Raw genomic sequence first — 25,410 nt, 5'->3', positions numbered from 1 at the left:
GAAGAAGCCTAATTCATTGGGTTTCATTGAGGACCTACATAACCCCATTGAATCAATGAATTTCCCTATTCTTTCATTTCATGATAGCTAAACATCTTCCTTTATTTACTAATTTCCCCAGTTACCTCTATTTCAGAAACAGATCCTCTTGAGACGAGATAAGAAGATATTTAACAGAGAAGCCTACCACTAACTACAAATTGCAAAAGTTAACATGGGGCTCACAATGGTTTCAAGACAGTGTGTAAACTAATCTTTTCCAGGACTGACAGCCAGAGGCTACAGAACCTGACCCAGCAGAGTTTATGGAACCTTCAGGACTCTCTAAGCGCCAAGGCCCAGGAAGCAGCCTTCTCTTATCATCTTAAGCCCAAAGTAATGTTATTGATTGACCAGACATATTTTATTTGAAGGTAATAATGATACTCATGTTGATCATAAAAGGGGAAGAATTAACATATGAGTTTGAGTTTCACTCAGAATTCACAAATACAGAATTGTAACATTTAATGGAGAAATATTTGTTTTAAAATTACTGTACCTGGGGCAGATCGTAGCTGGGAACAGCTCAGAGGTCTTACAGCTGGAAAAAAAAGTGTGTATCATTTAATAGCTATGCACAATGTTTATAAATCTAAACTTAAAAAAAGAAAGAAAAATTGAACTTACAAAATCTGAGGGCCCATTTTGATGTAGTAGAAAGGTTTTTAAAAGTGGAAGTCAAGATGGTAGTCATTCTGAAATCTACAAAGAAAAGAACAAAGTATGTCTTGGGTTACTTCAGCAATTTGTATTGTACACAGTCTATGAACTCTAATGAGTTCATCCACAGCCACCATAAAATACCATTATCAACTATTCTTTTCTTTCTAGTAATATTATAACTATATTGACATAGCTTTGCCATTGTACAAACAACTGTTCTAAGCACTAATGTCTATTCCTCACAATGAACAGTATATCCTTACTAAGAGATTAGGAAAGTAAAACAGAGATTGAGTGACTTGCCTAAAGACCGACTACCAGTAAGTGGCAAAGCTTGAATCTGAACCCAGGCAGTCTAGCCTTGGAGTTTGTGCCTTTCTTATTCAAACCAAAGCAGCAGAGACACTGCAGAGCATGCCCAGGAAATCACCAGAGTTATCCTTCTGATTTTGAAGGTTGTGTTCTGAATATGTAGAAGGCTTTATGGAATGTTGGTATTTGAATGGGATTCATACTAAAATATTCAGAGATAGCGAAATACTATCAAGTCAGCAATTTATTTTCAACTGCTAATAGAAACACTTTTAATTTTTATTTTATGTGGATGAGTGTTTTGCCTGTTTGTCTGTGCACTACCCAGAGTCTAGAAGAAACAGTTAGGTCCTCTGGAACAGTGTTTATAGGTTGCTAGTCACCATACTGTGTTGGGAATCGAATCTGGGACTTCTTGAATAGCCAGTGTTCTCAACACTGAGCCATTTCTCTAGCCTCCTAGAAAAATTACTGTAGTACTATACTTCCAACTTTTTCCTAAGCATAATATTATACCAAAAATACTTTTTAAATTAGAAATTTGTAATATTTTAAATATATTGACAATGCCAACTTAGGGAAAAAGGTCAAAGTCCTAACAATGAGTTCTTACAAATCAATATGAAGAAAACAGAAAATAAACGGGCACAAGATATGAATAGATTGCTCATAAGAAAGGAAATACAAAGGGCTCTTCAATGTATGAAAAAGGAGGCTGGGGTGACGGCTCAGTCAGTAAAGTGCCTACCATACAAGTACAAGGAACGTGGTTCAGCTCCCCAGAACCCACATAAAAAGCCACAATTGACTTTTCCCTAAGAAGGACTAACAGTGTGGACTGATCACTCTCTGGACATACACATTCCAGGTATTTGGAGAACAGCCTCAGGAAAGGCTTTCTCTGGAATCAGATTATCTCCCTTAGCCACTTTCAAGGACTACAGGAAACACCACCCAGGTGGGCGCCCAACTTCCGAGGATAACAATGATAACAGCCCACTTGCAAGTCTCCTGATTTAAATTCCACAAGGAGACACCGTCCAAGGGGGCATCCAACTTTCAAGGACTAACAATGATAGCAGTCCACAGGCAAGTCTCCTGACTTAAGGTAAATTCAACAAGGAGACACCGACTAAGAGAGGTGGGCATTAAGTAATAGCTTTACACAATTTAGCTCGGACCCTCCCTTTATATACCGGGACTTCCAGGGCAGAGGGAGAGAAGAGAAAAGAGAATGGAAGAACTAGATGGGTAAGAACTTGAGAGGAACAAACTGAGATGGGGAAGAACTAGATTGAAGGGCTAGAAGAGAGGACTAGAGGAACAAGATGGAAGATGAGGAAGAGCCAGATGGAGAAGAACAAGATGAGGAAGAACAAGATGAGAGAGAAGGAGATGGAAGAGGAGCTGATAGGGGAAAGAACTAGATGGATGAGAACCTAGAAGGGACAGAACTAGATGAAGGAATTAAGATAGAACCTAGAGGGGGACAGTAGATAAATATAGAGAAATCAAGCAAGAAAGGAGCTGGACATGAGAGCAGAATAGAAGCTGTGTAGAGAGAGAACTATCACAGAATTAATAAAGTGTATGAACTAGGAGTCTCATGTACATAGATTCATTTCTTTTCATCAAAGATTAATTATCAGCTGGTTGTAGATTCTTCCTGGACCCTGGGAGGGGACTATCGAGGGGCTGGACCCCCAAAGTCCCCGATAAAGGTGGAAAGAGATAAAGACACTCAACATCAACCTGCATGCACACAAGGCCACAGAGACACACCACAAAACACACACACACACACACACACACACACACACACACACACACACACACACACACACACGGTGGTGGTGGGGGAGGGCCTTTCTCTGCTCCACTCATAAGAGGATTCAGATTAAAACCATAGAGATATAATTATCTGTTAAACTAGCAAAAGCCCAAAGGTTTGATCTATACTGTGTGGGCAGTATATGTACAAACACTCATTGCACCAAGGCTGTGAACTGGTGCAAACTCTATGCTGGGCAATTTGGAATTACCTTCCAACAGTGTATGTTCACTTAACTTTTGCTCTAACAATTCCACTTCCATGGACTTATATGACAGATATTATGCACATGACCTGTACTGATTGTCACTATAATAAAAAAGATTAGAATAATAACAAATAGGGAATTGGTTAAGTAAGCCATACCATAGCAATCAGCGCAATGCTGTATAAGAAAATAAGAGCTGGAGAGATGGCTCAAAGGTTAAGAACACTTGCTGTTCTTCCAGAGGATCTGGAAGCTCACAACAGTCTGTAACTCCAGTCCCAGGACACCCAACACTCTCTTCTGTCCTCTGCGAACATCAAGCACATAGTCTTGCATAGACAAACATGCAGGCAAAATACCCATATACGTAAAAATAAGTTTTTGTTTGTGTGTATTGCATGCTATCACCTATTAAAAGAGGGAAAAATATTTATATTTCCTTGAATAACATTAAAATACACCTAGAGGACAATGTTAAAAACAATTCTTAGGCAGAGCATGGTGGCACATGTCTTTAATCCTGGCAGAGGTAGATTTCTGTAAGTTCAAGGGCAGTCTGGTCTACATATTAAGTTCCTAGTCAGCCAGGGCTACATAGTGAGACGCTATCACAAAAACAAACAAACGAACAAAGAAATAATTTTGAGGATGGGGCTAGAGAGATGACTTATTGGTTAAGAGTGCTAGTTGCTCTTACAGAGGATCTGCGTTTGGTTATTAAAACCTACATCGTGGCTCACAATCATTCATATCTCCAGTTCTAAGAGATCTGACCTCCTCTTCTGACCTCCATGGGCACCAAGCACATAGGTGGAGCACATACATACATGCAGGCAAAACACACAAACAAAACTAAAAAGAATTAAAAAAATAATAATAATTGTTAGGGGCTGGTGAGACGGCTTAGCAGGTAAAGGTGCTTGCCATCAAGCATGAGGACCTGGGTTTGATCCTCAGGACTGGTATTATGGAAGGAGAGAACCAATTCCTCCAGTGAGCAGAGGAAGCCCTAAGTGAGTAGTGTCCTAAAATGAATGTGTATTGTTGACATCAACACAGCCATGCCAAAGGCTCTAATGCCTTAGCCCCATAAGAATGGTAAAGCCTGCCCTGGGGAGACTCAGAGGGATGGCAAAGCTTTCCTTGGGGCAGGTGGTAAGGAGGAGTCCAATGTAATGAAGTGACCAGAGGGTACAAAAACTAGGAACCACAGCTTCCTCTCCTGGACGTTTACAGCCTGAGACAATTTTACCAACAGACACCTCCTACAGATACCTCCTTCGCAGACAAGCTAGCCCCTCCCCCTGTGCTGTACATACTAGACATGACGAGGTTCCAAGTTCTAGTGGTAGATGTCACTCCAGAGGTGTGCACACCCCACCTGACCCCAGCTTTTCTGTACACGCCTGTCATTTCTTCAGTGTTTGTCCTTTCTTCATTCCCTCACTGCCCCTAGACAGGGTTCCAGGTCCCAAACTGCACACAGGTTCCAGGACCACAGCAAACTCCTATAAGATGTCTTCTGACTTCCACATGAGTGCCATGGGCCTCCCCCCAAATAAATGTTAATAAAAAATAGTAATTGTTAGCTGGGGTGTGGTGAGCATGTACCACAGCACACATGTAGAGGTCACTGGATGACCTGTGGGAGTTAGAGCTTTCCTTCTACCAAGAGGTTCCATGATTCAAGTCAGGTCCTCTGGCTTGGTGGCAGGAGCTTTTACCCATGGAGCTACCTCACTGTCTTACTTTTTAAACATGTTTTTACTTAAGTAAATAAGAAACTTACGGTTTCCAAGGATGGTTGTAGTGGCCAGCCTCCAGCCTCTAAGGATGCTGACCTCAGTATCCTCCTCCTGGCTTTTGTACTCTGTGACTGCCTCCCCCACTGCACTGCTCTGTGTCAGAAGGGATGCATGGCTTCTGAAATCAAGCTAGGAGAAATAGTGCAGTTTCTGTCTTCATCTCTCAGATCACTCCCAGGGAAGCCAGCTAGAAAGTCACTGGCTTTCTGGAGAGGCCTGTATATTGATGCTTCCTGCCAATGGCCATGTGAGTGAGCTTGGAAGCTGATCCTCTGGCACAGGAAAGCCTTCAGATGACTGCCACCCATCCAACGTGCTGACGACAACCTCCTAAGAAACTCCATCCTGCCAAGTAGCCCAGATTCTTGACCCTCAGAAATCTTATGACAATATCTTATGACAAGCATACCTAAAGATGTAAGATGTCATAATATAATACATAATATAGTGTTTAAAGTAAATGGAGGAAAGATGGCTTGATCAATATATTTACTGGGAAATGACTAATCACTTGGAAAAAAATAAGGTCCATCCATAGTTCACACCATAAATTTTTTTTAAAATGTCATGTAGATAAAAGATCTAAAAACATTTAAAAATATAAAAATACCAGAGTTCAGCAATATGGCACATGCCTTTAATCCCAGCACTTCGAGTAGAGGCAGGCAGATCTCTATGATTTTGAAGTCAGCCTGGTCTACACAGTAAGTTCTAGGCCAGCCAGAGCTACATAGTGAGACTCTGTCTCAAAACAAAAAGATCAGAGAATATGTGTGTGCATGTGTGTGTACATGGAAGTGGAGGTTAGAGGTCAATCACTTCTTCACCTTACTTTCTGAGATACGGTCTCTCATTAAAGCTTGCGTTTGTCAATTAACTGGTTGGTCTGGCTGGACAGCAATCCCTAGATTCTCTTCTCTCCACCAGCACTATGATTACAGATCCACAAAGCTACATATCCAGCTTCTTTTACCCTAGCTTACGGGGACTCAGTTTTCATGCTCGCACAGCAAACACCTATTAGATGAAGCCATCTCCCATTAGATGAGGAAGATCTAGAAGCCATAAATCAAGAGTTAACATATCTGATTACTAAAGTATTTTAAACCTATACACAATAAAAAAATACTAAAATTGAGTTAAAAAGCAAAGAATACATTTAAATAAAAATTTGTAACATATAAAGCAAAAAAGGGTTAGTACAATTCATAAAGAGCTTGTTTCAAATTTAAAGGGAAAAAATCTGTAATTTTTTAATCTATATTTTGCTCTAGCATGCATTTCTATACAATGCAGTTGTAAGTGAGGTTTACATGGGATTGAACCAATCAGAGTAATCTTATTTGCTACAGGGATTAAAGGTTCAGGTGACAGGCCTACTCAGCACCGCGCCTTGACCATGGGTACCGATGTAGGGCTGCTTTACTTGGTCTAATCCTCAAGTTCTCTGCCTGCAGTTCTAAAACACGTCCTTCCAAATTCTGCCATGGCTGTAGCTTTGCAAGTATTAACAATGCTACCTAAGAACAAAGCCAACACCAGAAGAAGACAGAACTGAAAAGTTTATGAAAAAACAAAAAACAGTAGCCCTGGTCAGATTCTATCTGAAACCCACTCACTGATGGTCCAGGAGCTAATAAATCCCTAAATTTAATTGAATTTTCTATTATTTGCAACCAAACAGGTTCCTGTCTGCTATGGAGACCACAAGTAAAAATGAATAAATAAGCAGTTCACATAAGAAATTAAATGTCAGGGCCTTGGAGTACAGCTCAAAGGCAGAGTTTTGTTTGATCCCCAGCATCAATCAATCAATAGAATTAAGAGTTACACTAACAAAAAAAGAAATCTTTAAAGATTTTTTTATTTTTTATTTATGTGTTTGCATCTCTATGAGTGCCCATGGAAGCTAGAATAAGGTATTTAAGACCATGGAACTGAAGCTACAGGTGGTTGTGAGCTGCCCATCAGGGGTGCTGAGACTCCAACTTGGATCCTCTGCCAAGTGCAGCAAGTGCTCTTAACTGCTGAGCCCCCCTCTCCAGCCCCCAAAAAATACCTTTTAAAAAATGTGTTTTAAAGCAAGCCAGTGGCTAAATTCCATCTCCAGCAGGGGGATTCATAAAAACCAGCTCGACATAGTGCATGGAACTGAAGTACATAGTGAGCCCATCTCAAAGAAATAAATAAAATATAAAGCAAGACACAATTCTGGGATTATCAGACAAATGAAAACTAAATATATGGTTGTGATAAGAAGCAATCTAACTAGATTGACTTTCCAATCATACAAGAATAAATTGCTAAGGCCTTTTTCTAGTTATCAAAATGCAAACATAATTTTCAATTTTATTTTGAGACAAGGTCTGACTTTGTTATCCTAGGCTCTCCAAAAACTCATAATCTTCCTAAATTAATCAGCCTTCTAGGTGCTGGGATTACAGGCATATGTTACCATCAAAAAGCAAATTAATTTGCTTTTTTTTTTAGTTTTTTTAGACAGGAACTAAGTGTGCAGCCTTGGCTGGACTGGTATTTACTATATAACCCAGGGTGGCCTTGAACCTACTGCCTACTAAGTACTAGGATTACAGGCATATTCTACCATTGAATTCCTGAGTCCATTAATTCCTCTAATTGATCTCTATAGGAATACTCAAAATGCTCATTATACTATTACTTATAGTTGGAACTAACCTAAATAGGAATTGACAGAAATAGTTATATCATAAATCTATCATGAATATTCAGCAGTTTGGGAGAAAATGAAGCAAGATATACAAGTATGTACTGACATGAAAAGATGTTCATAATATGTATTAAATGAAAATGCAACTAGAGACTTACTATAAGATTATACAGCCAGGCACGGTGGTAAATGCCTTTAATCCCAGCGCTCAAGAGGTAGAGGGAGACAGATCTCTATAAGTTTGAGGCCAGTTTGGTCTAAATAGTGACGGTAGGTAAAGCATAAAAAAACAAGATGAGGCGGACAGTTGTGGTGCACGCCTTTAGTCCCAGCACTCAGGAGGCAGAGCCAGGCGGATCTCTGAGTTCGAGCCCAGCCTGGTCTACAGAGCGAGATCCAGGACAGGCACCAAAACCACACAGAGAAATACTGTCTCAAAAAACAGACAAGCAAACAAACAAAAAAGCAAGTTGGGGTGACTTAACAGTTACTATACATTGAAGTTAAGAACAGACTCCAAGGTCTAAGTCCAAATCCTAGCTGCACCCTAGCTGTAGGACCTTCAACAAGTTGCTCAATGTTTCTGTTTCTGGACTTCAGTAAAATGTAGACAACTTTTAGAGTTGTTGAGATAATTAAATACATACCTAGATACAGGTACATGTTGTCTGATCTCTAGTAAGGCTTATTTATGTGTCTGCTATTAGTGGGTGATGACATAAATACACATAGCTCTCCTCTAAGCCTTTGAACTAAAGTGCAGAGGATCAAAAAAACACTTTTTATTTGATGGAACTTTTAATTTCACTGAGAATGAAGGGGACAAAAAAAAAACGTGCTTTAAATCAGGCATTAGCAAAGGACAACCCAAACGCCTCAATAAAGGGATTTTTCTTTTTTCTTTACGTTTTTCTTTTTAAGTACCAACAGTGAAGCCAGGAAACATTGAGCAAGCTCTCTACCATGGAGGCACATTCCTAGCCCGTTTTTACATTTTTCAAAGAGTTGCAAAAGGGTGTGTGTGGATGTGAGTGTGCGTGTCTCGGCAGTTGAGTTTGTGTTTAATATGCACAAGGGTCTGGGTCCCATGCCCAGGACAGCAAAAAAAATCAAAGAGCTGCAAGCAACACAGAAGGAAGACTATGACAGAGCACAAAGTGGGCTCACAAAACTGAAACTGCTTCCCGGGTGGCCCTTTACAAAAAGTTTCCCACCACTGATCTAAACAAATGTTATATGAAATTAGGTGCAGTAGAGAGGATTATATGGGCAGAAGGATTCCTTTTTGCAATTTACTCCGAAGTGGTCGTCTAGTTTTCAGCTTAAAGTATTCTTGCTGGTGCAGGACTTAGCCTGACTTGAGCTTTAAAACAGAAAGCTCCCTTCTTTCTTACCATAGCCATTTCAGCCATTACTTGTTTCCTCTCTTGCAGAATAATCGGTTAACGAGTGAACACCATTTCTGCTTGAATCCCGGGCTTACCACAAAGAAGGAAATTTATATCATCTTTCTGAGCCTGTTAAATCACCGAAAGTGCAAAGGATCGAGACGTGGGGATAGAGGGTATTAAACAAAAAAAAAAAAAAAATGGTGCAGTGCACGGGAAGCTGACTTTACTTTCTTTTGAACCCCATCCGTTGACTTGAGCACCATCTTTCCGGCACCAAAGCAAACACCACACAACCCACAGGCAGGCGACGTGAAGAGCTTTTCAATTAGAAGTAGAAGGCTCTAAGTCTAGGTCTACCACCTGTGGCTACCAGTGCACACACTCTGATTCAACGACTCCGGCTACTCGGCTACTTTGGCGGGGATGCCCAGGTGTCCGCCGGGTTTGGAAAACGGGCTAGAAAATGCCCCGTGAATCCCGATTCACCAAGCAGGTTGGAGGCCCGCACTTAATGACGCGTTCTCCACCCCCACAGCCGCGGGACCGCCTAGACGGGTAAAGCAGGGGGAACGACAACGCTCGGCCACAGCCCAGCGTTTCACACACACACACGCAAACCGTTCGTAAACCCGATGCGATAAGCGGAGACAGGCGACACCGCCGCGGCGAGCTCCGCCAGAAGGCGACCCGCCGCCCGTCTGGAGTCGGTTGGCACCGGAGGCCTGGACTCCGCAGCCTGTCCGGCTCCCGGGACGTCGACCCTCACAGGGAAGGGAAGGGAAGGGGCCGCGGGTGCCGGCGACAGGAGTCGGGGGGGGGGAAGTGGGACCTGTCTGCGGGGAAAGTCAGAAGCAAGCCGAATCGCGCGCCGCACCTCAGAGACCGCGAAAGCCGCCGCTCCCAACAAGGTCAAGTCCAGAATGACAAGCGCCCGCCCTCGCCGAGAGGCGGTTCCCGTTCCGCAAGGACCCCTCTCCGCCTGCCCGCGAGCACCGCGGCCTCGCGGGCTGCCCGCTGAGCGCCTGACTAGAAAGTCAGACACTCCGCCCCGTCCTCGAAGGTCCTCGGTCTTCCTTCAGACGAAATCATCCTTTCGGCCCGATTAGTTGGGAGCAAGAGGGAAGGGGGAAGGACCGGCGACTACTCAAGAGTCTACTTTTTAGTAAGGCAGTGCATCGGGCGCCCTGCCGGACGGGCCGAGAAAAGAAAAGTCCTCGTCTCCGTTGCCCCCCGCTAGAAGAGATTTCTACTTTCGTCCTCTTCTGCTCAAGATGGTGGCGTCCCGGGCAATTGGCAGTCTCAGTCGCTTCTCTGCCTTCAGGATCCTCCGCTCCAGAGGTGAGCCTGGCTGAGGGCTCGGGAGAGTCTCGGAGTGCCTGCAGGAGCTGGGGCGCGACGGGTAGCAGCGTTTGCCCCTCACTGTCTCCTCCCCACCCCTTTCCCGGGCCCCCTGGAAACGGTGGTTACTGTCCCGGGACCCCATTTCCTGTGTCCTTACGAAGGGGTTGTCACTTGCTCTCGCCCTACTCCGGCGGTGTCAGGCTCTCCCTAGCTTTCCCGAGTCCTTTCCACTCACTCTGCCGTAGCCCTGCGCTCACGCCCCTCTAGTCTTCCTTAACGATTGTCTTGGCCCTGCTAGATCGGGAGGACGGAGACCCACCCATTCTGTCGCATCGTTGAGGCTCTGCCGCACCTTGGGCGCCTTTAGAGATACCTGTCAAGCTTCTCGGTGGCATTGACTAGCCTTACAGATCACTGCCACTACCTGATCGCTACGGTCAAAACCATCTTTGCAGAGAGCTCAACTCTCGCACTTTTCAGTAATCCTGGTGTGAATGTATAGAAGATTGAAACTGGAGGGTTCTCCAACTTAGGGGAAGAAATATTTTTAAAATACTAGAAAAACTTGATTTTTTTTTTGAGGAACGAAATGTTAGATTATTTTAAGAATTATTTCTAATCTTATTTCAGCCGATACAGAGTCAGACTGGTAGCGAAAGGGTTAAAGGGGTGGCGGTAGAAAACGGTTTTTCCCCAGCCATCCCAAATCTGTAAGGGCTAATGGAACTTTAACTTATTACGTATCATACTTGATACCAGCTACCTTGAGACTTTAATTTGCAATATGAATTCACTTTAAATTTCCTCACAAAAGTGTACAGGTATAATTTACTTTTCTTACCTCTCAAGACATTTAATTAAGTGAATTTACCGAATTTTTTTTTAACAGCTAAAACTACCACCACACTACCAAATTTAAAAAAAAAAAAAAAGTGAATGGGCCCGGACGTAGTGGTTCTCACTTTTAATCTTAGGTGGATCTTGGAGTGTGTGGCCTGTCTGGTCTACATGGTGAGTTCCAGGCCAGTCAGAGCTACATAGTGAGACCCTGTCTTTTTTTAAAAAAAAAAGAAAGAAAGAAAAGAAAGAAATGATGTTATGATTGGGAAGGAATTAAGAAAAAGCATTGTTATCTTTATGTCTTCTGTTTGCACGTGGTTGCATTTCCTTGCAGTTTCTATTTTTTTCCTTAACACATTTTTAACAGTTTTAGGGGGAAAAAATCATATATGCTCCTCCATTTGTTGTAAGGTATTTTTATGGATTGGCAGCTGGTCCAACACTGGAGTGATGATCAGGTCACATGTTTTCTAGTCAGTAGCTAGCTGTGTGACTTTGGACAAGTGCTTTAATCTAAATGGGCTTTCTCGTCTGTAAAATGAATGAGAGATGTTTTCTTTGGCAGGAGAAGGATGGAGCAATTAAAGGCATTAAATATGGACTCTGACTTATGGGTTGAATCTGTCTCTTACCTTCTGGTGACCTTGGGAATTAATTTCAACATCTTTTTCTCATTGGTAAAATGGAGTCAATTACATGTTAAGTCTAAAGAAGTTACATTAGGTATAAAACCGCTTATCATGAGAATAAGTTCTCAATAAATGTTATTGATTTTTCAGCCCTTGAAAGTAATGATTGTATATAGATGAGAATTTTTAAAGTAATCTATCCATTTTACATATTTGATGAAAAGCTAACAGCCAGATTTTCCTGTCTTTCTACATAGAAACATAAATGTTAATATATAAATTGTATTATGTTTTCATTAAGAAAGTGTAGTCAGTTATAACAACAGTTTATTTTAATAGCAGCTTATACACTTTGAAAAAATATGTAAAAAGTCAGTTTTAAATGGCACACCGGATTTGCCATTTAGAGTCTAGACTCAACAGGTCTGTCCTTGACCCTGAGGGTGTGTGCAGGCATTGCCAAATGCCCAGTGAACTATGGCGTTTCCTGGGAAAAGAGTAAACCTTCTAATTATTGAAGTTTTAGAACACTCTAGTATGACTCTCAAATAAAAACTCACAAATTGACCTTCATATCCGTTTAATTCCTACTTTTCTAATTCCCAAGTATGTAAGTGGTAGAAGGATTTTACAGAAAATGAAAGGCAGTTAGTAGATATTGTGGTGTTTTTGAATCTGACTCTCGCTTCTTTAATCCATCCCATCCCTTGTCCCAGCATTGGATTTTGAAAAAGCTGTAAATTGCTATGAACTAAAGTAACATTTTCAAAGTTGTGTGCATAATCCAAGTCTTTCCACTGATTATAGTTTTATGTGATCTTGTAGCTATTTTCTTGAGTTACATATGAAGGTGATTGAAAAGTAGGACAAAGGTTTCCCTTTTGCTGGCACTGAGAATGTAGGCTAAAGTTCACCGGCGGCGGCTGTAGCATAAGCTTTGCTGTTGGGCGTGGGGTGAGGCTGGATTCCAGAAGCAAAGTTAGCATGGACTTCAGCTCCACTAGGTTGACTATGGTTAGGTTTTTTTTTTTCCCCTACATGTTTGTGCATTTACTGTTCTTTCTCTTTGCTTTTTGTCTCTGTTGATTTGGAAGAGGTTTTGTGTAAGTGTGTGGGAGTGTGTTTACCCCAAAGAGAGGTTAGTCGACAAGAATGAAAATGGCTTAACCAATGGGCTAATGAGCACCAACTCTTTTTATAATAATGTGTGTGTGTGTGTGTGTGTGTGTGTGTGTGTGTGTGTGTGTGTGTATTTATATATTTAATTTTAAAAAAATTTTTTAGAGACAAAATCTCACTCAATAGATCTGGCTGGTCTGGAACTCTTAGTGATCTGCCTACCTCTGTCTCCCTGAGGTGTGCTACCACACCCAGCTTGCAACATCAACCTTTAAAGCACAAATATTTGGTTTTAAGATAGTGACTCTGCCCTGAGTGATGACCCTGAGTGATGACAGGTACCTGTGGTCCCAGCATCCCACGGAGGCAGAAGGACCCCAAGTTCTAGCCAGGATGGCTACCTCGCAGTATCTCACCTCAGAATGAAGTTGCCGCCATGCTGCTTTTGTAGGGTGGTGTTGGTTTTGGAGGTTGGTTTGTTTTGGCTGGTTAGGTTTCTTTGTTGGTTTTGGGTTTGCTTCAGCGTTTGTATTCTGTCACTCCTGTCCTTAGTTTTCTACCCACTCCCTCCCTGCTTGTACTCCAGTCAGTCCATTCTTACGCCAGTGTCCTTCATTCTTGGTTAGATTACCCATCATCCCATGCTCCTTTCCCATAGAATGTCTGCTTTACAATTTGTTTTTCGGAACCGGGTCTTGAACCTAGGTCCTTGTGCATGCTAGGCAAACGCTCCACCACTGAGCTATTTTCAACTCTTCATCTATGTCCCCTGAAGCTGACTCAGTACCATATCCTCTGCTGCCCTGGAAGGCAAGCTCCACCAAGAAAGACTTGTTACTTTTTTTTTTTTTTTTGTAAGATTTATTTATTATGTATACAGTGTTCTGCCTGCATATATGCCTGCAGTCCAGATGAGGGCACCAGATCTCATTACAGATGGCTGTGAACCACCATGTGGTTGCTGGGAATTGAACTCAGGACCTCTGGAAGAGCAGCCAGTGCTCTTAACCCCTGAGCCATCTCTCCAGCCCTAAGACCTTTTACTTTTTCTTGTTACCCCAGTGTCCTAGAAAGCTGAATGACGGGTCAAGTTACTGTAAAAACTTTTGTTGAGTAATGACTGAAATTATATTAGAAGAGATTTGTTATAACTTTGTTTGCAAATGCAGCAATGAGAACACTAAATCATAACTAAAGACCAAAATGCAGGCAGGGAAGAGGAGGATCATACAGTTGAAATCTGAAGGTAAAGTTCTGTGGGGAAGCTTAGAGCCATGTACATTTTGTTGAAGATCAGAACTAATATTAAGAAAGAAGTAACTAATAGTTGATACTACTTTCGGGGGATGATTCTCAACCTTCCTAATGCTGTGACCCTTTAATACAGTTCCTCATGTTGTGATGACCCCCAACCATAAAATTATTTTCATTGCTACCTCATAACTATAATTCTGTTACTGTTATGAATCATAATGTAAATATCCGATATGCCCCAATGAGGTCTCGACCCACAGGTTGAGAACCACTACTTTAAGGTGGCTGAATGCAGGTGTTTAGGTGTATAACACCTGATCAAGTAAGTGATGATTTGTTTTTATTTTTTGAACTACGGAAAGAGACAACTTTCCTAGGATAATTGGGCAAGTTTGGGATGGTGTGGAGAAAGGAGGGAGGGATTGAAGAGGTATGTGGAAGAGATGGTTTGAACCGTGATGAAGGAGAAAGGAAGGGTGTTTTGAAGAGGCCATGAGCTGCATTTAGGGGCTGTTGCCTCTGGGCCACTCTAGAACAACCTGCTTGCCACCTCGAGCTTGCTTGGAGCGGGGTAGACTCAAGCCTTTGTCTGCTTGTACTCAGAAGATCCAATCATCATCACTGTTACAGAAAAACTTAGTCCTGGAGTGTGAGAACCGACTGCTACAGCGGGGAGATCATGAGACTGACGAAAGACGGGTCTAGGATTGCTGAAGTGCAATTTAATAGGAACTCTGGACAGAAGAGTCCTTAGCAGCAAGACAAGTGGACTTCCCACACTCTAAGGCAGGAGGATAGGAATTATATACTAAGCTAGACAGAGTTGATCATGGCCAACCAGAATACAGCTAGCCTCGTTCAAAAACTATTGAAATGTCTAGTGTCAGTTAAGAGATAGTCTTGGGGGGACTAGATGTAACTCAGTGGTAGGGTACTTCTCTAGCATGTGTCCCTGGGTTCAATAAACCTCAGCACTAAGCATGGTGAGGCACACCCTTCATTGTTGTCAGATGAATGTCTGTGAGTTCAAGGCCAGCCTTATCTATATAACAAGTTCTTCTAGGCTAGCCAGGACTACTTACTAAATCAGGTGTGGTGGAATACGCAGTATGACCTAGCCTAGGCTACACAGTGAAACCTTATCTCAAATAAAATGAAGATAAAAGAGAAGAAGACAACAGAAACCCAGGTTGTCCCAGGCCCTGAACCCATGATCTTCTAAGTCTCAGTGCCTCCCAAATGCTAGTCTTATAGGTGTGGACCACCACATCAGTTCTGCTGACGACCTCAATGGCTGTTTTTCCTGTAGGGTTGAGGCTGCTTGCCAAAGACAGCCAGTGAGCAAAATGGTGATTAGAAGCAAAGGGCTGGGGTCCTATGATTTGATCTCTCTGTGGTATTGATGAAGAACCTAAACAAGTTAGTAGGTGATGAGCACCAACTAATAAGCCACAGAAAACAGTGTCTGGATTTTGTTATCCAAAGATTGGGAATATTATTTGTGGGATGCAATATAGAGATTTTTCAATTAGGATGCTTAAACCAGCAAAGTATAATGTGGAATGTTCACTTTGTAGCAGCCAGTGGTTGCCCTTGATTTGATGTTTTGTTTAAGACAAGGCTTCACCATACAACCCTGGATGGCCTGAAACTCACTATGTAGACCAGGCTGGCATCAAATTCAGAGAGATCCTTCTGCCTCTGCCTCCTGAGTGCTGGGATTCATTGTATGCACCACCACACCGAGTGACCTTTTTTGTTTCTTTGTTTTCTTAAGGTTTATTTTTATTTATGTGTTAGTGTGCAGGTGAGTTATGCCACATGTGTGTGAGTGCCCATGGTGACCAAAACAGAGCATCAGATCCTCTGGAGCTGGAGCCTTTTAGCCAGCATGGGTGCTGGGAACCAAACTCAGGTTCTTTAGGAAAACAAGCACTCTTTTTAAAGCATGCTTTCACTAGCTGGCCTGGAAATCACAGTGATCCACCTGCCTCTGCCTCCCCAGTGTACAGTTATAGTGGTCAGAGGTCTTTAGAGGGTCTTGGGCCAAGGACACATAGCTCTGTGGTGGAGTGTTTGCCTAGCGTACAATAGGCCTGGGTTTGATCCCGAGTGGGGAACTGACAAGGGAACCACCGAAATGGATGTCACTAGGCTCAAGTAGGTGTTGACAGGACCCTCTGTTCCTTCTGAAGGCCATGAGGAAAAGCCGTTAACCATTTCTGGTTTCTAGAGACAACCTGTGCTCTCTGCTTGAGCTCATCTCCTTCCTTGAGCAACCTGGAGCCAGGTCATGGTCACATGTCGCTGACTTCCTTTGTGGTTATCTAAGCCCATTTAGATAATCCATGATACTGTCCCTATATTAAGGTCGATCTTAATTCCATTGCAGTCTTAGCCCTTTGCCTGTAACACATTCACACATTCTAGAGATGTGATGTGTGCTCCTTTGTTTTTCTGGGGGAGGGGATCCTCTCCCTACCTTACTTACTATCTGGATCATCATTTGCCCTAATAATTAAAATGAGAACGATAATGGAGTAGCCACAATAATGGCCTAGAATACATTGCTCTGATTTGGGTTTTATTGCTATAAACTCTAGTTTTGCTGATCTGACAGTTATTACAGAAAGTGTATTTCACAAAATAATTTTGAAACACTCTTTCCTTGCAGGCTGTATTTGCCGCAGCTTCACAACATCTTCTGCTTTGCTGAGTAAGTTGTCTTTCTTGTTTACGTGCTTAACATTGCTTTTTATACTTTGATTTTTTGAAATTACAATATAGTGACATATCCCCCATTCACTTCCCTCCTCCGACTTCTCCATGCACCCCTCTTGCTCTCCCTCAAATTCACGGCCTCATGTGTGTGTTCCTAAATATGTGTGTACATACATATATGCACATATATATCCCAATATGTATGTATGTATATATATGTATTCCTAAATGTGTGTGTGTATATCCCTAGATATATATGTGCATATTTATAACAACAAAGAAAAAGAGGCTGAGGCAATGAATTTGAGAGAGCAAGGGGAGTGTATGGGAAAGGTTGGAGGGAGGAAAGTGAATGGGGGATGTGTGTGTGTGTCCTAAATACAACCTGGTCAGTCCCTGTAATGGTACTTGTATGTATATATTTGATCTTAACATCACGTTGTAGACTTATTTTACAATAAGCATGTTTAGAAACACATTTGTCTTCTCTTTTTTAGCCAGAAGCCATATTAATTATGGAGTCAAAGGAGATGTGGCAGTTATTCGGATTAACTCACCCAATTCAAAGGTACCTAAACTTTTTTAGTTAATTTCTACCAACTATATTTATGAATCCTATCCTAAATATAAATGAAATTTACCTGTCTGGAAGTAGACCTGTCACATGGCTTTAAAGTTTTGTTAGTTATAGGCAGATGTTATGTATGAGAATTCCTTCTTGAGGTCAGGGGTGGTGCTGCATACCTTTAATCCCAGTACTTGGAGACAATGGCAGGCAGATCTCTGTGGGTTCTAGGCCAGCCTGATCTACATAGTGAGTTTCAGGTCAGGTAGAACTACACAGTGAGACCCTGTCTCAATTAAAAAAGGAAAAGAACAATTTCTTCTTGGTGGTGCACGCCTTTAACACCAACACTGGGGAAGCAGAGGCAGGTGGATCTCTGTGATTTCCAGACCATTCAGGGCTACTTAGTGAGACCTTATTTCAAAAGCAGACAGGGAAACCAAAAGCACTCCTTTTTATTGACTCTAGGTATCAGATTGATATCAAAAATTAATAAAACTAGCCTGTTATTGTATAGAATGAGAATGATAGAATAAGCTTGTTGATAAGACTTAATCCGTCTGTTTTAAACATACAGTGATTAAATCTACCTTCAGTACCTTCCTAACTATGAATAGTCATTATTCATAGTAAGTTGGCTGGGATAATGTGGACACTTGGCTCTCGAGCTTCCTGCAGGATCTGAATGACTCATATAGTCTGCGTGCTAGAAATCAGGTTATGTGAGAATAGAACCTGGATCTTGGCAAGTTCAACAGTACAGCAGCAGAACCTGTCTTTTGCCAGCAATGCTTTGTTGCAGGAGTTCATTCTTTTCCCCATCTCAAATTGGTATAAAGATGTCATACAATTAAAAAAAATCTTGTGGCTAGAAGCCTGTATGAAATAGAAGAAATTAAGCCAATCATGGTGGCCCACAGCACCTGAGAGGCACAAATAGGAAATTATCTAGGTCATCCTCGGCTACAGAGTTCAAGGCTAGCCTGGGCTCTATAAAGCCCTGTAAGAACTAGAAGGACCTAGATGAAACATTGGCAACTATCACAAATTAATGATAATAGGAGCCAGTCCCTTCACTGGCCTTAGTCTATACTGACTAACCAGTGATTCAAGTCTAAGAATTTTTCCCCTGATTTTCTAAAGTTGAATATATCTACAAAGTGAAGACCATACTGTCTAATTTTGATTCTTTTTTTTAGTGTTATAGATTCTCTCCCCCTCCCCCGCCAGCCATAAATATTTGTAGATTTAATTGTACCCTGCATATGGTCCAAATTCTTAGGAATATGACTGCATATTCGCTTTTTTATTTGTGTGTGTGTGTGTGTGTGTGTGTGTGTGTGTATCCTGGATAGCCTGGAACATTCTGTGTACACTAGGCCTAGGCCAGCCTCAGACTCACAGCAGCCTGCCTTGCTCTGCCTCTTGAGTTCTAGGATTTAGAAGGAAGCACCTCCATGCCTGGCCATCGGAGTCCCCTTCCAAGGCCACCCCCACTGTTTTTGTGTTGTGTGCACATGAAGTATTTGGGGGGGTGACGGTAAAGTTGAGTCTCTCCTCCCACCTTTCCTTGGGTTATAAGGATCAAACTGAGTTGTTGGGCTCACATGGCAAACACATTTACCCACTGAGTGTCTTTCAGGCTCTTGAGACCTATTTTTAAAGGAAAGGGTACTATACTAATAGTTGGCTAAAGCCACCTGACAGAAAACGGTTGGGTTTCAGACTTCCTTTTCCTCTTACAATGTACGTCTGCTGCATAGACATATTTGACAGTGATAGCATATATGTGATACTTGTAGTTAAACCCTTAGATGTAGCTGTTTCTCTTGTAGGTAAACACGTTGAATAAAGAAGTTCAGTCAGAGTTTGTAGAAGTTATGAATGAAATCTGGGCCAATGACCAAATCAAAAGTGCTGTTCTCATCTCATCAAAGCCCGGCTGCTTCGTCGCAGGTGCCGATATCAAGTAAGTTTATCTTGATTAATTACGTATTTTTAAATAAACTTTTTTTTTTTTTTTTTTTTAAAGTTTCTCAAGACAGAGTTTCTCTGTGTACCCACCATGGCTGTCCTGGAACTCGCTTTGTAGACCAGAATGGCCTCGAACTCACGGAGATCTGCCTGCCTCTGTCTCCCCAGAGCTGGGATTACAAGCGTGCGCCACTACCACCCGGCTAAATAAACCTTCTCTAAAAGAAGATAGAACTGAATTCTTCCAAAATTTGTGTTTGAAGTTATTTTCCAGAATGTAATAAAGTTGATGAAATAGAGGGACTTGCTGCTTAAATCGTAAACGACTAAATACAGCCTTTCCTTACGTTAGCCAAGAACGAGTGCCCAGTTTTCATCCATCAGACCAGAAAACATTTAAAAATTGGGTAGAAATCTCAACTGGTATAGCCACTTTGGAGTACAGTTTGTCAATATTTAGTAAAATCAAAAATCCAAGGGCTGGGGAGATGGCTCGAGGTGAGATGCCTGCTGCTAGGCCAAGGGCCTGAGTTTGAATCCCAGCATCCACATCAAAGCAGGGCACGGTGAGTTTGATGGGTCACCTTGTCTCAAAAATAAGAAATGAAGCCACCTGACGGTCGTTGACCTCCACGTGTGCCTGCACAGGTGAGCAAATACGCGTGCGCGCGCGCGCACACACACACACACACACACACACACACACACACACACACACACACACACACACACGGGGCAGGGAGCAGCACATGTGTTCCAGCCACATACTCTCGTCTAGGTGTGTGTACTAAAGAAATCTTAGTCTCTGTTCATAAGGGTGTGTGTGGAAGAACAGCTGGTCCTGTGTAGGGAGCGATAATGAAGCCTTTAAACAAGCTGCGAGTCAGTGGGAAACAGATTGGTAAAGACCACAGAAGAGCTTAAAGAGGGTAACTAGATCCAGAACATAACCTTAGAACTGTCTGAGAGTGAAAATGTTTACCAGTCGATGTTCTTGTTAGAGCTTTGTGGTCAATGGTTTGTTAGGAAGCCAAAGAAATTGTGTAACACGTTCCATTTTGTGTTTGAAGACTCATTGCCAAATACTGATGTATGCTGAGATAAGGATATAGTGGGTGAAGTCTTATACAGAGTGGGATACAGTTTCATCTCTCCTTTTGTGTTGTTCTTTTTGTTCTACGACAGCATGCTAGCCTCTTGCACAACCCCCCAGGAAGCAACACGGATATCACAAGAAGGACAGAGAATGTTTGAGAAACTGGAAAAGTCCCCAAAGCCCGTTGTAGCCGCCATCAGTGGATCCTGTCTGGGAGGAGGACTTGAGGTATGGCTGTATTCCAGAGCTGTGCAGACTCTGTCCCACTCACTGCTGCCATGTGCCACCGTGAGCCTTTAGGCCACCGTTTCTCCTGCAGAAAAGTCTTCTAAGTAGAATTGGCTTTCTTTTAGCTGTCACACATCTGAGTGGGTTTAATTCTTAATTCATGACAAGCATCAAGTGACACAGAAGAGTGAGCCAAGGAGTACTGTTTCCATTTACAGCTGAGATTTGAACTGCACCTATTAAGTCTTTCTCACGTCTGAATACCTGGTTTGGGTTCACAAGACAAAGATTCAGAAGTGTGACCTGTGTTCATGTTCTTACATCTGATTGAGACCTCCGAAGCCTAATACATGTTTAAGTCTCATGAGAGTTCCTTGTGAATAGTAAAGATGATGAGATTGAAGAGATTTCTTTTTGTTTTTTGAGACAGGATCTCGCTATGTAGAACAAGGTTAACCTTCAGAAGATTTTTAAGAACTGTAACCTGGGCCTGGAGAGATGGCTCAGAGGTTAAGAGCACTGGCTGCTCTTCCAGAGGTCCTGAGTTCAGTTCCTGGCAACCTTACAGTAACTCGCAACCATTTATAATGAGATCTGGTGCCCTCTTCTGGTGGGCAGGCGTACATGCAGACAGAACACTGTATACATAATAAATCTTTAAAAAAAAAAAAAAAGAACAGCAGCCTGGAAAAGGGTTAGTAAATTATGAAAATGGGTAGAAAAGGTAAATGGTAACATGCTAGATTTCAGCCTAACAAATCATGATTTATTTTGTGGTATATTCCTACTTTATAGTTTTGTTGTTGTTTTGTTTTGTTTTTTGAGACAAGGTTTCTCTGTGTAGTTTTGGTACCTGTCCTGGATCTCACTCTGTAGACCAGGCTGGGCTCAAACTCACAGAGATCCGCCTGGCTCTGTCTCCGTCTCCCTAGTGCTGGGATTAAAGGCATGAGCCACCACTGCCCGGCCATTCCTGCTTTATAAATACTCTTTAGACCTGCCAGCCTAGGTGCTAAAATGGCACAGTTACGTCTTCTAACATTCTAATTTTTCTTTGATTTCTTTGAAGCTCGCCCTAGCATGCCAATACAGAATAGCAACAAAAGACAGGAAAACAGTATTGGGGGTCCCTGAAGTGCTGCTGGGGATCTTACCAGGAGCCGGAGGTACCCAAAGATTGCCCAAAATGGTGAGTTTAAGATCTTCCAACACCATAAACCTGAGCTGTACATAAATACCTCCTTAGATCTACTCCATCTACAAAGTACATAATATAGACACTCACTGTAGAATTCAGGACCTAAGTAAGTTAGGAATATAGAGGATCGTTGAGATTTTTTTTTATTCCTGATGCTTATTTTTTTCAGTTCTACAGAATTGTTGATAAGAGGGTAAAGATGACAAGCCTTGCTTTTCCAGAACATTAATTTGTTCCTCTTCTCACGGTATCTCTTTAATAGTTTTTCAAAGCCATGGGTCATAGTTCATGATAAGTATGAGACAAAGCTTTCCCATCATTCTCTGAATTAGACCATGTCCTTGCTGTATTCAAAGGACCAAAAAAAGATGCAGCAAGCTTTTCAGTTTCTAAGGAAAGGAGGAGGAGAGTCGTCTCAGGAGGCTGCAGAGAAATTTCCTATCAAACCAGAGGGCAGAGCCTTGTAGCGTCTAGCACTATAGATTCCTCAGTGAAAGAGCAAGTGTGCCGAGAAGTCCATATAGTGCGGGTGGGGAAAGAAGACTTGGTGTTACAAGTTTCATCCTGTAGCCTAGACTGGCCTCAAACTCTTGTCCATCCCCCTGCCTCACCCTCCCAAGTACTGGAATAACACATACCAAGCTAGTAATCAAAATTAGTCATACACATTTCTTTATAAGAATTGTCTAGAAGATGTCTTGACACAAAAAAATTTGTTGAATTTCATTTACTTATGTTGCTAGGAGTTCTTTCATTTTTGTTTTGATTGGTTGTGTTTTGGTTTTTTGTTTGTTTGTTTTTAAGCCAGGGTCTCTCTGTGTAGTCCTGACTCTCCTGGAACTCACTACATAGACCAGGCTGACCTAGATCTCACAGAGATCCTCTTGCCTCCACCTCCTGAGTGCTGGGATTAAAGGCATATGCCTCCACAGCTAGCTGGTTTTGTTTTGGGTATTTTGTTGTTTTGTTCTGAATCAGGGTCTTCTCTGCAGCTCAGACAGGCCTTGAGTCTACCATTCTCCTGCCTCAGACTTCCAAGATCTGAGATTATAGAACAAACCATACCCCTGACTCAAAGTCAGTTTTCTAGAATAGTATCAGTTGAGCTGCATTGTTAAACTTGAACTTCTTTCTAAAGTCTTTGTAAAAATATCAGGTTTCCCATCTCAGAATCTGCACTCTAGTTCCAATATTGGAATTTTTCAGAGGTAGGGATGCTAAGAATTGAACCCATGGTCTTGTGCATGCCAAGCAAGCACTCTACCACTGAGCTACATCCTCGGCTCCAGAGGTTTAAATACTGTGTCAATGATGGAGAACAAATTGAGAGTGGCACGGTCTACAGTTTAGTTCATATAAAATGAATTTGCCACCTCATCAATTCCTTATGCTCCTGAATTTAAAAGATACCATAAAGGCAGTTTTTCTTCAGCAGAACATCTAATCTCAAAACTTAAAAGTGTATTAGTATATAAAATTTAATTTACTGATAAAAGAACATAAAGCCGGTCTGACTTTTCTCCTTTTTTTAGAAAAAAATGACTGTTTATTTGTTTATATTGGGTGTTCCTGCACCCGTGTGCCGTGGTGCACATGTGGAAGTCAGAGGACATCTTTCAGGAGTCAGTTCTCTCCTGCCATGAGAGCCCAGGAACTAAAATCAGGGTGTCAGCCTTGACAGCAAGCCCCACTTTTCTTCTGTATGTGCTGACTTGATGATTTGTGAACTGACTCCCACCCTCGTTTCCCCCTGTTCTCTGGCTCTCACTCGCCGCATGTTAGGTGGGTGTGCCTGCTGCATTTGACATGATGCTGACTGGTAGAAACATTCGTGCAGACAGAGCAAAGAAGATGGGATTGGTTGACCAGCTGGTGGAACCCCTGGGTAAGTGTTAGCGTGACTCGGAATTGGGTCTTACAGAGTTGCTTATTTCCTGAAGGATTTGATCTCTTGAATATTAGTCAGGATGAAACTCAAAACTCTTAAGAAGGAAGTAACAGCATTTGAGGAGTGACATTTCCTAAGAGCTGTTACTAAATCATTTTCAAGCCCACCCTGGTTTCTATTTATTTTATGGATTATTTGGATACCAAGAATATAGGAACAGCTCAGTTATTAGTGTTTAGTTATAAATTATCTGTGTTACTATCCATGTGTAAGCCTCCTTCAGTCCCTGGTGGGCAGTTCTTTGTTTTATTTGTTGTTTTCATTTTTGTTTGGAGTGTATGGGATCAAACCAGGGTCTTCTGCACTCTGGGCCAATATTCTACCACTGAGCTACATCCCTGCCCTGTGTTTTATTTAATAATACAATAAACACAGGAAATAGCTGACCTCACAATGTTAACATATGATATCTACTTATGTGTACTTTCATGCAATTTCTGCTGGCAGTAGAAACCTCTGAAATGTCCATTCATCACCGCCTGGTGTTTCTTAAATGTCAGCGTTAATCTATTACTTAACTTAAGGCTCAGTGTGGTGGCTCATGCCTGTAATCCAGCATTTAGAAGATTGTGACAAATGAACCATGAGTTTGAGCCACCAGGGGCCACATAGTGTAGAAAGTTCTAAGCTAGAGCTTAGATGATGAGCTTTGGAGTTGTTTCAGATTTGAGCCTGTTTTGCGTGAAGCTGCTATGAACATTGATCCACAAGCCTTTTTGTGGACGTAGTTTTCCTTTCTGTTGAGTGAGCACTGAAGAGTGGATGATCACCCATGTGCTGTGTGTGTGTATCTCCTAAGGAACCACCCAACTGTTACCTAGAGTAGTTACCAGTTCTCATTCTACCAGCAACATAAGACTTCTGCTTTCCAACATGTTACATGGTTTTGGTCTTAGATTTTGGTATCTTTCATGTTAATTTGCTTTCTATATATTTTCTTTGATAAAATGTCTGTTCAAATCATTAGAGTTTTCAGAGTTCTTACTATTTGAGGATACAAGTCTAATGTCAAATATGTGACTTGAGAATATTTTCTCCCAGTCGAGACTTTTCATTTTCTAAGGTTAATTTTTTTTCTTAATTTGATGAAGTCCAGTGTATCAACTTGCTCATTATTATTGTTATTCTCATCATTAGTTTGTGTGTGTGTGTGTGTGTGTGTGTTTGTGTACACATGTGTATGAATGTGCTCACATGCCATGGCACACATGTGAAGGACAAAGGATAATTTGATGGAGTTCATTCTTTCTGTCAGACTTTACATAGTTTCTGAGGATCAAATTCAGGTCACCAAAATTGTGTGGCAAACTTCTCTCTCTGCCCCTCGAGGGTTTTGTTTTGTTTTGTTTTTTTGGTTTTTGTTTAAATTTTGGTATTTGGGGGTCTTTGTGGATTGTGCTGCTGGCTTGGTATCTAACTTCTTTCTGATTTAAAAGCACAAAGATGTCCTCCTGTGCTTTCTTCTGAAAGTATTCTGGTTTTGTCTTCTGAATATTGGTCTGTGATCCATTTTAAGTTACTATTTACATGCCGTGTCTTTTTTCTTTTGCCTACCA

At 41.8% G+C, this 25,410-nt stretch overlaps 2 protein-coding genes across 3 annotated transcripts in view; one reads left to right on the top strand and one right to left on the bottom strand.

Moving 5' to 3' along the window:
• Hadhb (hydroxyacyl-CoA dehydrogenase trifunctional multienzyme complex subunit beta) overlaps positions 1-9,929 on the bottom strand; it is a 37,274-nt gene extending 27,345 nt beyond the window's left edge. Inside the window, exons 1-3 of one of the 2 annotated variants that reach the window (XM_052746054.1) lie at positions 9,816-9,929; positions 670-744; positions 542-583 (exon numbers count right to left, since the gene is read on the bottom strand). In XM_052746054.1, coding sequence (XP_052602014.1) covers positions 542-583; positions 670-736 — 109 coding nt within the window. In that variant the 5' untranslated portion in view covers positions 737-744; positions 9,816-9,929. Of the gene's footprint in view, positions 1-541; positions 584-669; positions 745-9,770; positions 9,790-9,815 lie in introns of those variants that run through there. The other variant, XM_052746055.1, reaches the window with a different exon arrangement.
• Positions 9,930-10,051: 122 nt separating this feature from the next.
• Positions 10,052-25,410, top strand: part of Hadha (hydroxyacyl-CoA dehydrogenase trifunctional multienzyme complex subunit alpha) — a 37,446-nt gene continuing 22,087 nt past the window's right edge. The window contains exons 1-7 of the mRNA XM_052746053.1: positions 10,052-10,279; positions 16,799-16,840; positions 17,343-17,413; positions 19,246-19,379; positions 20,570-20,708; positions 21,778-21,897; positions 23,689-23,791. Coding sequence (XP_052602013.1) covers positions 10,213-10,279; positions 16,799-16,840; positions 17,343-17,413; positions 19,246-19,379; positions 20,570-20,708; positions 21,778-21,897; positions 23,689-23,791 — 676 coding nt within the window. The 5' untranslated portion in view covers positions 10,052-10,212. The remainder of the gene's footprint in view (positions 10,280-16,798; positions 16,841-17,342; positions 17,414-19,245; positions 19,380-20,569; positions 20,709-21,777; positions 21,898-23,688; positions 23,792-25,410) is intronic.

The sequence above is a fragment of the Peromyscus californicus genome, unplaced genomic scaffold, assembly GCF_007827085.1.
Source record: "Peromyscus californicus insignis strain IS unplaced genomic scaffold, ASM782708v3 Scaffold_1__1_contigs__length_55948999, whole genome shotgun sequence".
NCBI lineage: Eukaryota > Metazoa > Chordata > Mammalia > Rodentia > Cricetidae > Peromyscus > Peromyscus californicus.
This window is presented reverse-complemented; position numbering and strand designations above follow the sequence as displayed.